This window comes from Aegilops tauschii, chromosome 2 (assembly GCF_002575655.3).
Source record: "Aegilops tauschii subsp. strangulata cultivar AL8/78 chromosome 2, Aet v6.0, whole genome shotgun sequence".
Lineage (NCBI taxonomy): Eukaryota > Viridiplantae > Streptophyta > Magnoliopsida > Poales > Poaceae > Aegilops > Aegilops tauschii.
Genome location: NC_053036.3, coordinates 12,393,889 through 12,407,139, shown reverse-complemented (window position 1 = coordinate 12,407,139; position 13,251 = coordinate 12,393,889). Strand labels below are relative to the sequence as shown.

The window sequence follows — 13,251 nt, the reverse complement described above, 5'->3', positions numbered from 1 at the left end:
TGAGAGCTTATGATGGGCTAAGTTGGGACACCCCTGCAGGGTATTATCTTTCGAAAGCCGTGCCCGCGGTTATGAGGCAGATGGGAATTTGTTAATGTCCGGTTGTAGATAACTTGTCACTTGACCCATTTAAAACTCATCAACTGCGTGTGTAGCCGTGATGGTCTCTTCTCGGCGGAGTCCGGGAAGTGAACACGGTCTGTGTTATGAATGACGTAAGTAGGTGTTCAGGATCACTTCTTGATCATTGCTAGATGACGTCCGTTCCGTTGCTTCTCTTCTCGCTCTCATTTGTGCAAGTTAGCCACCATATATGCTTTTGCCGCTGCAGCTCCACCTCTTACACCTCCTTGTCCTATAAGCTTAAATAGTCTTGATCTCGCGGGTGTGAGATTGCTGAGTCCCCGTGACTCACAGATTCTACCAAAACAGTTGCAGGTGCCGACGATGCCAGTGCAGATGACGGCGTCGATCTCAAGTGGGAGTTCGACGAGGAACGTGGTCGTTACTATGTGTATTTTCCTGATGATCAGTAGTGGAGCCCAGTTGGGACGATCGGGGATCTAGCATTTGGGGTTGTCTTATTTTCATCTGGATTTTGACCGTAGTCGGTCTATATGTTTGTATTTTGGATGATGGATGATATTTATTTATGTATTGTGTGAAGTGGCGATTGTAAGCCAACTCTTTATCCCATTCTTGTTCATTACATGGGATTGTGTGAAGATGACCCTTCTTGCGACAAAACCACTATGCGGTTATGCCTCTAAGTCGTGCCTCGACACGTGGGAGATATAGCCGCATCGTGGGCGTTACATGTGATCCCGTTAATCAAATGACAACTCATGTCTATGGTTAGGAAACACAACCATCTTTGATTCAACGAGCTAGTCAAGTAGAGGCATACTAGTGACATTGTGTTTGTCTATGTATTCACACATGTACTAAGTTTCCGGTTAATACAATTATAGCATGAATAATAAACATTTGTCATGAAATAAGGAAATAAATAATAACTTTATTATTGCCTTTAGGGCATATTTCCTTCACGTCACTCACTAGGCGACGGTTCCAAATGCCGTCGCGGAAAGGGGTTAAGAACCATTTGTATAGCACCGACGCGTACCAGTGATAGCAAAGCTCGCGGTACATCAAGATCGTGCCAAGTCAAGAACACGAGAGAGAGAGAGAGAGAGAAAGAGGGATCAAACACATAGCTACTGGTACATACCCTCAGACCCGAGGGTGAACTACTCCCTCCTCGTCATGGAGAGCGCCAGGATGATGAAGATGGCCACCGATGATGATTCCCCCCTCCGGCAGGGTGCCGGAACAGGGTCCCGATTGGTTTTTGGTGGCTACAGAGGCTTGCGGTGGCGGAACTCCCGATCTAGGTTTATTTCTGGAGGTTTCTATATTTATAGGAATTTTTGGCATCGAGAACAAGTCAGGAGGGGGGGTCCACGAGTCAATGACAAGACAGGGGGCGCGCCCTAGGGGGGCCCCTCCATCCTTGTGGTGACCTCGTGACTCTTCTGGCCCAACTCTTTTGCTTCGGGGGCTTCTTCTGGTCCATAAAAAATCACCGTAAATTTCCTGGTCATTTGGACTCCGTTTGGTATTCCTTTTTTGTAAAACTCAAAAACAAGGAAAAACCAGAAACTGGCACTGGGCTCTAGGTTAATAGGTTAGTCCCCAAAATCATATAAAATAGTATATAAATGCATATAAAACAGCAAGATGGATAATATAATAGCATGGAACAATTAAAAATTATAGATACGTTGGAGACGTATCAGTGTGATACGTTGGAGACGTATCAGTGTGGATGCTATCTTCTAGCAACCCCTGCTCCTAAACGCCTGCACAAACCTGGTGAAAGATGCTCTTTTTATTCGAAGCATCCACAGAGCCTTTGTGTCGTTGCAGTTGCAGATGTAGTTCAGATTCACTATCCTCTCCTTATCTCGGTTTAACATCGGACCTTACCGGATGAGAGGTTTGTCATTCCGGCGAACAACTCTCTTATGGACTAACAAGATCCAGGCCTGAACCACAGCTATCAGCGTTGCTGTCTGAACTAGAAGCTTCGTCCGTTCATCCACAACCTAAGCTACACCCATGATGCGGTCAGCAATGGTGCAATCGACCCTAAACGCTCCTACCAAATGACCTAATAGAGTAGAGGGAGGGGGTAGCTTACCAGCTTCGGGGTCAGGGGAGACATGGTGGAGACAAGGATGGCCGGACAGAGTCGAAGAAGATGGGGAGAAATAACTGCCGCTGCCGGGGAGTGTTGTTGCCGCCACCAACACCGCAGCCGTCGTCGTAGTCGCAGATCTGAGTCATCGCTGCCGCCGGTACCAATAAGAGAGGAGGGCTTGTCCTAGAGCCAGGGTGAGCGAGTGAAAGGGGTGATGAGGTTATATTTCGCGCCATCCCGCCTGGGCCGATTTTCCCTCCCCTGCCATCTCCGACCAGACCCCCCCTGCATCGCGCTCTATGCCACGTCTTCGTTTTCCGCCAGCCTCAGCCTGGCTCGCTGGAAACTGCCGATTCGAGTGCTTTAAGTTCCATGCCGATGCGAGTCAAGACTACTTGCAGGCAACCAAACAACCCATTTTCATCCCGCCCGGGCCCTGGTTGGATTGTATGCAGCCTATCCAACACGTTCTAAGTACTTCTATAAACTAAATTTTTTATTTCATCACTTATCATCATTTTGTTTTTTGCGGACGAGATTTGTAAATCGAGCCCAATCGAGTAGCATTGGGTGTGCCCACATGCACCACACGGGCACATTGTCAGGCAATCAATCCATCTGACGATGGGCCCCACCCCCGGTCTCCACGCTGTCCGTCACCGGTCACCACCACAGACGAAGTCAAGGTGGGGGTGCGCGCGACGACCCCGCATCTGCTCCCTCTTCTTTCTCCCCGTCCACTCCACCTAACACACAATATCCACCCCCCGCCCGGCCGCGCTCAATCCCCACCCCGGATTTTCTGCCCCGGATCCTTGCTCAGTTGCTCCGTCGATCACCATGGTAAGTAACAACTCTGATTCCGTCACATCAAAATCATCTTACTTGCTAAACTGTGTAATTGATTTTACATTTCTTGGCCTGTTCTATGGATCTCATGCCTGTCAATCCATCCGGTTGCTTTTGCACAAGATGCCGCTCTAGGTAGACATGATTCACATGCTCGCCGCGCACCGAGAGCGGGAGGCTGACAGGTCGTGGGCGTGGTGAGCGCGCTGCGGGAGGCCAAGTTCGTCAGAGTCGGATCGGATCAGGCCGAGAAGAATCCTGACCGCGTCGCCTCCGTCTGGTGATCCCTTTTCTAGTTTACCACCAGTAGCAACATCAGACCAGTACACTTTGTCATGCATATAGATTAATACTTGGTAGATAGATGCCCGATTTATTATCGATCTAATACATATTAATACTCTTTTGTTTCGGTTGCAGATCTGCTCTATTGTTCGTTCCGGTTGCAGAGAGGTTGAAATGGATCTGCTGCTACCGCCGATTAGTGCTTCTCTTGGTGCCATGGTCTCCCTTGCACAGAAGCTGGATGCGCTCCTCGATACAGAACACACGGATGAGATGAGGAAACTCGGAACCCGGCTACTGGAGCTCTCCAAGGCACGAGACCCTCCCGTTACAGCCAGGATCTGGATGAAGGATGTGCGTGAACTATCCTATGACATGGACAACTTTGTCGACACTGAAGAAGATTGGATCTACAACATGTCAGCATTCATGGGTCGTGTGAAGGAAGCAAATGCACGGTACGAGCGGTACAGGCTTGAGAGCGTCCCCAGCCACACAGATGTCTTTCCAATCATTAACCACTGTGGTCAGAAGACAGATCTGGTCGTCGGCCTTCATGACAAGGGTGGCGCGGTTGATAGGCTCTGCCATTTGCTGACCGATGGAGATGAGCAGCTCAAGGTGCTATCCATTGTCGGTGTTGGAGGAATCGGGAAGACCACGCTTGCCAAACAGCTATGGCGTGTGCACAAACTCAGGGACTACTTCCACTGCCGGGCTTTTGTGCGGACCGCCAAGAAACCAGACATGAGGAGGATCCTAAGGAGCATACTCGCACAAGTTCGTCCGCACCAACCACCTGATGCTAGCGAGATGGGCGACCTCATTCACGACCTCACTGAGCATCTACAGGATAAAAGGTACGGGTTTTGTTGGCCCTATGCACACTATATATTTCTATAACTCGCTTAATCTATTCATTGAAGTTTCATCATTCTGAGAAACATTACAATTCAACCTTTTAGATCAGAGTGTCTTAATGCCACGTTTCGAATTGTGGTGCATTATCATAATTCCGTTTTCTCAATCCCGTTTTTGCCATTTTAGGGTTTGTTTTACCCATTTTGGTTACTTCTGTTGTTTTTTCGCAGCTGAATATAGAATAAGCACAACACACAACACAATTCATCATCCTCAAACTAAAGCTTAATCATTTACCGTTGAAGTATTTCCTAATACACTTTGTTTTCATTAAAAGTACCGTTTACTGATTCTCATTGTCGAATCAAGCTGATAAAACACCACAAAAATTCAACTCCCTGCCTATGATTACAATTTACGAAGATGCACACAGGCAAAGCATACAAAGTTTACTCTCAAACATAGCTATCAAAATATAAGAAAATAGGACTGGTGGATGAGTGAGGATCCAACATCTACCCCATCATCCATGGTGGATATTCACCTCTCTAGGCCACCCGCCAAATTGTGCACATGCAGCCGCCATGAACAGTTGGTCTAGAGATGGAAGTTGCTCATGATACATTTGATTAGGTACCAAACTGAACTTGTGGTTTTGTCTAGGTCTGTAATGCCACACCGAACAAAGGAAACAATGATTGTCAGTAGAGAAAGCCAGAAGAGCTGGATACAAATGGCGTTTCAGCAGCTTAAAATGAGCAAATGAAAGGAAAATTGTAAACCGCACAAGCTAACTAAGAAATACAATGAATTAAACTTCAACTAGGATTATCAGTGTACGCCATCCCTACACTTGCTGCAGTTGTTTTTGTTTTGGCCCCAAGGCAAGCTTCGTCCACCATTTTCAAGCCAACCTGAGCCAGCCAACAGAACACTCTTCAAAATTCTTATTACAGCAAAGAACAATGGCAGTACAACGAATGCTAAAGGCAAAACAAGGTTAGGAAGAAAATACCAGATAATATACAAGTGCCATGCTCATTTAGTGCATTGACAGTGAATCGACCACATAACCACTTAATATATGGTAGACAATCTCTTGCTCTTAGTACTTAATCAGGAAACTCTTATGTACTTCCTCCGTCCGGAATTAGTTAACGCTCAAACGGATGTATCTAGTACTAAAATACGTCTAGATACATCCATTTGAGCGTCAACTAAGTCCGGGCGAGGGAGTAGCACTTATCCATTAATTTAGCTCTTTTTGACTGAAGAGTTGAAGGGTATCCCGAGGGTGGCACCCATATATGCAGGATAGGTACCCGAAAGTACGCCGGTAGTACCCAATTGGTTGGTCTAAGTGTGCTTGGGATATTTACGGTGTTCCATGTACTTCTAATTATACCTTTTTTATCAGGTATGTTATTATAATTGATGACATATGGGATACATCAGTATGGGATGTTGCTACATGTGCTTTCCCAGAGGGTAATCATGGAAGCAGGATAATAACAACAACAGAAATTGAGGATGTTGCTCTTGCATGCTGTAGTTACCAGTCCAAGTACATATTTAAGATGGAGCCACTCAGTGTCAGTCAATCAAAAGAATTGTTCACCAATGCAGTTTTTTGCTCTGGAAAAGAGAAATCTCCCCAATTGGATGAAGTGTCAGATGAGATTATAAGAAGATGTGATGGTTTACCACAGGCAATTATCAGCATTTCAAGTGTTCTAGGAAGCCAAAGGGAAGCAAATGCAGTAGAGAGCTGGGAGCAAGTACAACATTTTTTGCTAACAAGTACAACTTCTGTCGAGATACTGAACTTTTGCTACAATAGTCTTCCCAGTTGTGTTCAGACATGTCTGTTGTATCTTGGCATATACCCAGAGAACTATATAATCTTGAAGGAAGATATAATGAAGCAATGGGTAGCTGAATGCTTTATCCGTGCACCAACAGAGAAAGAAAAAATGGAGGTTGCTGGGAGCTATTTTGATATTCTTGTCAATATGGGCATGATCCAACATATAGACGTAGACTATAGCAGTGAGGTATTGTACTATGCAGTGCATCACATGGTACATGATCTTATTACTTCTAAGTCCATAGAAGATAATTTTATCACTGTGATAGATTATTCTCAGAGGCAAGTGCGGCTTTCTAATAAGGTTAGTCGTTTGTCCCTCCAGTTTGGCGGTGCAACATTTGCAAGTACACCAGCAAGTACTGGACTATCACAAATTCGGTCGCTTACTTTTATTGGACTGATGAGCTGCTTTCCTTCAGTTGTGGAGTTTAAGCTTCTTCGATTTCTGAACCTTCATATTTGGAGTGATCAACCAAGCACATACTTCGACCTCAGGGTTATCTGTGAATTTGTTCTGTTGAGATATTTGCAGGTCACCTGCAGTGACACCGTATATCTTCCAGATCAGATGCAAGGTCTGAAACACTTGGAAACACTTGAAATAAATGCAAGAGTAATAGTTATTCCATCGGATATTGTTCATCTTCAGAGCTTGTTGCATCTCCGTCTCGGAGGTGGGACAGAACTGCCCGATGTGACTGGTATACCCAGAAATGTTACTGTGCCTAGTGTTGCCAATTTATTGGATGAGTCAAGCAGTCCTCCAAAATCAGTGATGACAATCGAGTTGTTGCCACCCATTTGTAGAATCCCCGAGTGGATTGGACAGCTTAACAACCTCTGCATTCTGAAAGTTGTCGTCGGTGAACTGCTAAGGGATGATATCCATATCCTGGGAGGATTGCCAGCCCTGACTGTTCTCACATTGCATGTCCAGCGACGAACTACAGAACTAATTGGCTTCGCACCTGGAACATTTAATGCTCTAGAATATTTTGAGTTCAGGTGTGGCGTACTGCGCCTGATGTTTGAGGAAGGAGCAATGCCCAATCTTCAGAGGATTAAGCTAGGTTTCAATTCTCACAGAGGAGAACAGTATGATCGTTTGCTTGTGGGCATTGAGCACCTGTCAAACGTCCAGGAGATTTCGGGAATAATTGGGTCAACTGTCCGTGCAGAGGAATATGACTTGCAGGCTGCAGAGTCTGCATTCAAGGATGCCACTGGCAAACATCCTAGCAACGTCAACATAAAAAGAACAGATATTGCTGTAGAAGAGTATAGTCCTCTAGAAAAACAGCATTTGGTCCGAGGGAAACACCCATCGACATCAAGTGAACAACGTGGAAGTCAAAAACAAGAGTCCCAGCAAGCTATAAAGCAAAACGCCCATAGCAATTCTCAGTTAATTAATAGGTACGGTTTCTTATCCTAGTTCAGCACTTTCTTTCTTTCTTGATTATGCAAAAAGTGCATATAGCCTGCAGCATTATTAGCAGAATGACAGACAAACAAGGATTAATTAGCCATCTGCCTAAACTAACCGATTGCACTTCTTGAATCACATCTCGGCTGTATGGCACAATAATAGCCAGAAAGGTTCCATCAAAACTTCCATCTTTTATTGTAACCGTTTTAGTGTTTTCACACATGAATTTGACTGGTAGTGGAGGTCAAGGAGCAGAGCAATTAAAATGTCAGGAATCTTTAGTATTTATTTGAGCTGTAAAAGTATAAAAATAAAAGATCTCCTGCAAAAGTCTGACTTTTCTTTCTACCAGGATACGTGATGACAAGAAACATGCAAGTGTGGAGCTACAGAATGACCCGCCGGCATCGACGCAGAAGGTGTGATCCCTAATGTCATAAGCTTAATTTCTTCCAAATAAATATGTGAACCTTTTATGTTCAATCATGACTTTATCTGTCCTTTTCTATCATCATAAAAGGTAGGTGCATCACTTACAAGTACAAGTCCCCAAATCATTGGAAAGGACTCTGAGGAAATGAAAAGTACAAAGTGAATATAGAAAAAAAGACAAACAAAAACCACCTGACAAGTAAAATGATGCTATCTTAGCCATGCCACGTATTTTGATTGCTAAGTTGGAAAAAACAGGTCGTCGCTTAAGCTAAGAGATGATTTGTTAGTAAGAAAGTTAAGCTATTTTCTCTCCACTGTAAAACAAGTTTTCTCTTAGTCATGTGTTTTTTAGTTTAATTTTAATAAATTTATAATTTTTGAAGTATACAAAGGTTTTTTTTTCAAAATGGGGACCGGATTATCCTGGTCAAGCTGGTAGTTGGGGACTTAGTTCTCAATGTTATCCTGGTCAAGCTGGTAGTTGGGGACTTAGTTCTCAATGTTATCAGCACGTATACCTCGCAAGTAGGCCACAATGAGAACACCAAGAGGGAGTTCACCTCTAGCCTACCCCAACTTGTTTGGGACTAAAGGCTTTGTTGTTGTCTGTTGTTGTTAGCTGACATAGTGTATAAGACTGAGTTATCAAACATGTATGTGCCTGCAAATCCACGGTCATATCTGAAGTACTCTGTCTATCTAGAAATATATGGTGGTTTATTTGCTTTTTAGACAACTGATCTTTAAAGAGCTGCTTCTCACACGTTAGAAAATGTTATGATTTTTGGTGGACATTAATGGTCGAGACTAATACCTATTCTCTTATGTATTTTGGCCAAAAACATGCTCCAGAAGAGCACCTCTAAGCGTTTCTTTACTGTGTGATTAATTCAACATGTCGTCCTGTCGATCTCATCCCTATCCAACCTGTGCATCCGGTCCCTTTTGCAGAGGATCGTGTTCAAGATAGCGGACACTATAGATGACCGGGGGAAGTCCCGTGCCTTTAAAGCCCTTTCGAAGCTCCATGGTACGTGCGGAAAGATAAACATTTTGTCACTTGATGATTAATTTCCATGTGAGGTATATTGATAGCTTGGTGCTTTTGGTGTTTCCAGGGATAGATCAGCTGGTGGTGGACATGAAGGAAGGGAAGCTAACGGTGGTCGGAGGCGTGGACCCGGTGCTTGTAGTGAGCGCGTTGAGGGCCAAGTTCAAAGGTGCGCATCTCATCAGCGTTGGGCCTTCCACCCAGGTGATCAAGCCTGAGGGACGAGCAAGTGTGGAGCTACCGAATGACCCGCGATCATCGGTGCAGAAGGTGTGATCCCTAATGTCATAAGTTTAATTTCTTCCAAATAAATTCATGAAATTTTTATGTTCATTCATGTTATAATCTTTCCTTTTGTACCATCATAGAAGGTAAGTGCATGACTTACAAGTACAAATCTCCAAATTATGAGAAAGGACTCTGAGGAAATGAAAAGTACAAAGTGAATCTAAAAAAGACAAACAAAATCCACCTAACGAGAAGTACAACGATGCTATCTTCAATGCCACAAATTGTGATTCCTAAGCTGGAAAAAACAGAAACGGAAATCTAAGCTTGGAGATGATCTATTAGTAAGAAAGTTAAGCCATTTTTCTCCACTGTAAAAGAAGTTTTCTCTTAGTCATGTGTTTTTTGTTTTATTTTATTAACCTTGTAATTTTAGAAGTATACAAAGGTTTTTTCCAAAATGGGAAGCCCTTGTCCTATACATCGATTGATGCACACAGCTAACTTTATTATGGAGTTCTAATCCATCCGTAGAAATAAAGTAAATAACTTGCTGATGGGCTAGAACAACCACCAAAAAATTACATGTTGCACTTATGCATCATAAATCTTATTTCTAGACTCGTTGAAAAATAGTGTGCGCTACTATCTCCAAGTTTTTTCACTCAGAGGGCAGAGACTCCTGTGATTCCGCATGCTGCAATAAGCACCACATACCAGTGGGTAGGCTAAGTTACAAACTCTAATTTTGTTTAAAACATAATCACTGCACCAATTTCAAATAGTCCAACATAAAGCGTACCCCCCTCCCCCTCTGTGTTTGAGCATTAATTAAGTTGTGCGCTAACTCCTGCCAACCATTTTCCGAACATATCCGAGAAAAAGCCATGTGTCCGCCACAAACGTTGAGAAAAGGGACATAGGAAAGAGAAATTGATATTGAATGGTTTCTTTCTCGTCACAAAACAGCACTTCTTACTCTCATTCCACTTGCTCCTTGGACTTTGCTCTTAGTTTCGGTTACACTAGCACCTATGAGGTACCAACGAAGTGTTTGATCTTCGGCAGTACTTTTAGTTCATAATAAACTTTTGGCAAAAGTGGCGAGTGTCGTTCACCGTCTCAGAATACATCGATTTGATCAAAGAAGACTTCATTGGACCAAATGTAGCAAGGCCATCCATTTATCACCTGTGATTACTAGAGATAACACTAAGATATAATCCAGTATATCACATAAATTTTGTCTTCTTTAGCTGACATAGTGTATAAGAAAAGACTGAGCTATAAACCATGTACGCGCATGCAAACCCACGGTCATATCTAATGTACTCTGTCCATCTGGAAATGTATGGCGTTTTTGTTTTGTTTTGTTTAGAAAATTTTGATCAACATTAAAATGTTAAAGAGTTACTTCTCACACCTTAGAAAAGATTGTGATTCTTGGTGGACATTAATGGTTTCGGAAATGGAAGAACATTAGGACTCCTTAGTAAATTACCACTAACATCCTTACATCAACACCCAAAAATACAGACAAAAAGGCAACGGACTAGGTAGATCCAACATATATCTCCTAGCCTAGCCTCGTCAATAGCAAAACGCTTCATCACAACGGCTTCTAAGCGTTTGCTTCCTCTCTGATTAATTCAACATTGTTGGGTCATCCTATCGATCTCAATATCTCATCCCTACCCAATCCGTTTGGTTCCTTTCGCAGAAGATCGTAATCAAGATAGTGGACATTACAGACAAGCGGTGGAAGTCCAGTGCCTTCAAAGTCCTTTCGAAGTTCCATGGTAAGTTTGGAAAGATAATCATATCATATTTTTTCACTCGATCATTAACGGTAATGTTAAAAATATGACGTCAGATTTTTCACCATGGTAAATGCAAGGTTTTTCATGGCAATTATATTTATCGTGATGATGGCAGTTTCCTTTAGCAAGCAAATCCTTTCACGCCAACTATAATTGCCATGAAAAACGTTTGATTTGACTGTAACCCACTCCTCCCCGCCGCCACCGTTCCCTTCCCCCGTCCAGATCCACCTCACGCCGCCTCCCCGGGAGGTGGCTGGGGTGGAGCCCGAGCTCCTCTCCCGTGGGCTCTCTCCTCCCTCGTCTCCCCCTGCCGCCGCCGGCGGACGCCCCCGGCGCTGGCCCGGGTGGTGCCGGCGGCGGCGGGCCTTCTTGTCCCCGCGCGCGCGTGCTCCCTTCCCGGGGCAGGGAGGCGGCGGCGGTGCACCTCGGTTTGGCTTCGGTCCGGCGGCCCTGCGGCAGCTGCCGGCGGCAGGCGTGGTGTCGGAGCCGCTCCTTGGCGGCGGGGCGGCGTGGTGGAGCTGGGTGGCCGGCGTCGCGCCCCGGGCCCAGATCTTGGTCCGGCGGGCCCCATCTGGGTCCTAGCGGGCCGGCCCCCCAGGGTGGCCTCGTTGTCTGCGGCGCAGTGAGGAGGTGCGGCTCGGATGTGGGGCGGCGGCGCCACGGCGTGCCGGCAGCAGCGCGAGGGCGGGAGCTTTACGGGCCTACGAGGGCTCGGCCGGGCCTGTGGGCCCACGGGCCGGGTGTGCTCCTGCTATTACGTCCGGACGGCTATCGTCGCTGACGGTGGAGGTGGAGCCCTCCCGCGTGCCGACGGTGCTGTTGCCCTAGTCCCGGCTCTGATTCCTTGCCGTGCTGTCCTTGCTTCGCGGTGCCATGGTGAGACGACGTGGGGGCCTCTAAGACCGTGTTGGCGCAGGGTGGTGGTTGGTTTGGTGGCAGGCTCCGGAGCGCCTGGGGTGCGGGTTGGGATCAGGGGAAACCCCTGTCGGCATGGCCGACTTCGGCGCGGTGGCGCCTGTGGGTGCCACCTGACCTTCCGGGAGGGCGTCGGGGGCTACCCTTCCTCTCGCCTCGTCGTGTACCGGGGAAAACCCTTGGCAGCAGCGTCGTCATCGTCGCGATCCTTCTTGGAGGTGTTGATAGGTGCCGGCGCTTCGGAGCCTTGGAGCCTAGTGGAAGATCCCGGTGGGCGCAGCGATCGCGAGGCTTCTTCATTTTTTTGATCCGCCGTTGTCGGCATTTGTTTCTTTTGCTCTTTCTCTGTCGTTTCTTTTGAGCGTGTTTGTGCTGCTTCCGCCCCAGCACCTATCCCTGTATGGTTCGGTTGGTTGCTTTGTAATACAAAGCGGGGGAAACTCTTTTTTTTGCAAAACGTTTGATTTACCATGGTATAAAAATCTGACGTTTGTTTTGTAGTAGGGAAGCCCATGATTAATTTGCCATGTGAATTTTATAGCAAGCTTGATAGTTGATGCTTTGTTTGTTTTGTTTTTTTGCCAGGGACCAATTCGGTAGCGGCAAACGAGGAGGAGGGGACGCTAACTGTGGTGGGGGACCTGGACCCGGAGGTCGTAGTGCTGGCATTACAGAAGGCCAGACTCAATGTGCAGATCGTCAGCACGGGGCCGCATATCTTCTCAATGGGCGAGGGGTTGATGAACAAACCCGAGGGACGCAAAATGCCTGGACGTAACCCGCCCGAGGGACAACAGAAGCCTGAATCTAACCCACCCCAGCTGCCGCACAGTCTCATCCCCCCGTACTCCCCTCCCTACCGGCCACCCCCCTACCGTCAACACCGCCACGAGGTCCACCAGTCCCGGGAGGACCCCAACTCATGTGTCATCCAGTGATTTTTTTGCATGGGTATTGTGGATTGTATTCATCATAAATAATGTTAGAGCATCTACAGCCGGACCTCTCAAACCCGCCTCATACGTCCGGACATGCTGCCTGGTCACGTTTTTTCGACCCAGACGGTCCCCTCAAATGGCCCTCAAACGCCCGGGTTGACAGCACCCCTCGTATCCAACCTAAATATGGCGCGGATATGGGGGCACCCGGGCACGCCCGCCACATGGGTCCCGGTCCACGTTGGCCCACTCGACCCCACATAAATTCCTCTTCATCCGCTCGCCGGACTAAACCCTAGCCACTTCACTTCCTCTCGCCACCCAAGCTCGTCTAGAGTCCTGTGAGCCAGCTCGTGTCCCATGC

At 46.3% G+C, this 13,251-nt stretch overlaps 1 protein-coding gene across 3 annotated transcripts; it reads left to right on the top strand.

Moving 5' to 3' along the window:
• The first annotated feature begins 2,908 nt into the window (after positions 1 to 2,908).
• On the top strand, positions 2,909 to 12,960 carry LOC109773754 (disease resistance protein RGA5). 3 transcript variants are annotated; one of them, XM_020332467.4, is made up of 9 exons: positions 2,909 to 3,046; positions 3,176 to 3,332; positions 3,473 to 4,197; positions 5,616 to 7,484; positions 7,850 to 7,916; positions 8,884 to 8,962; positions 9,051 to 9,253; positions 10,932 to 11,010; positions 12,535 to 12,960. In XM_020332467.4, the coding sequence occupies exons 3-9, from the start codon at positions 3,512 to 3,514 to the stop codon at positions 12,885 to 12,887; spliced, it is 3,336 nt and encodes a 1,111-aa protein (XP_020188056.1). In that variant the 5' UTR covers positions 2,909 to 3,046; positions 3,176 to 3,332; positions 3,473 to 3,511; the 3' UTR covers positions 12,888 to 12,960. The 3 variants fall into 3 exon arrangements, with proteins under 3 accessions (XP_020188056.1, XP_040257253.1, XP_020188058.1); XM_020332469.4 differs by having other exon boundaries at positions 2,912 to 3,046; positions 3,188 to 3,332; XM_040401319.3 differs by lacking the exon at positions 10,932 to 11,010.
• The last annotated feature ends 291 nt before the right edge of the window (positions 12,961 to 13,251 follow it).

Excerpts from the sequence above, each read along its gene's own strand:
- LOC109773754 (XM_020332467.4), top strand. The coding sequence starts at position 3,512 with ATGGATCTGCTGCTACCGCCGATTAGTGCTTCTCTTGGTGCCATGGTC. Across the intron at positions 7,917-8,883 it reads CGCCGGCATCGACGCAGAAG|AGGATCGTGTTCAAGATAGC; the intron begins GTGTGATCCCTA and ends TCCCTTTTGCAG. Across the intron at positions 9,254-10,931 it reads CGCGATCATCGGTGCAGAAG|AAGATCGTAATCAAGATAGT; the intron begins GTGTGATCCCTA and ends TTCCTTTCGCAG.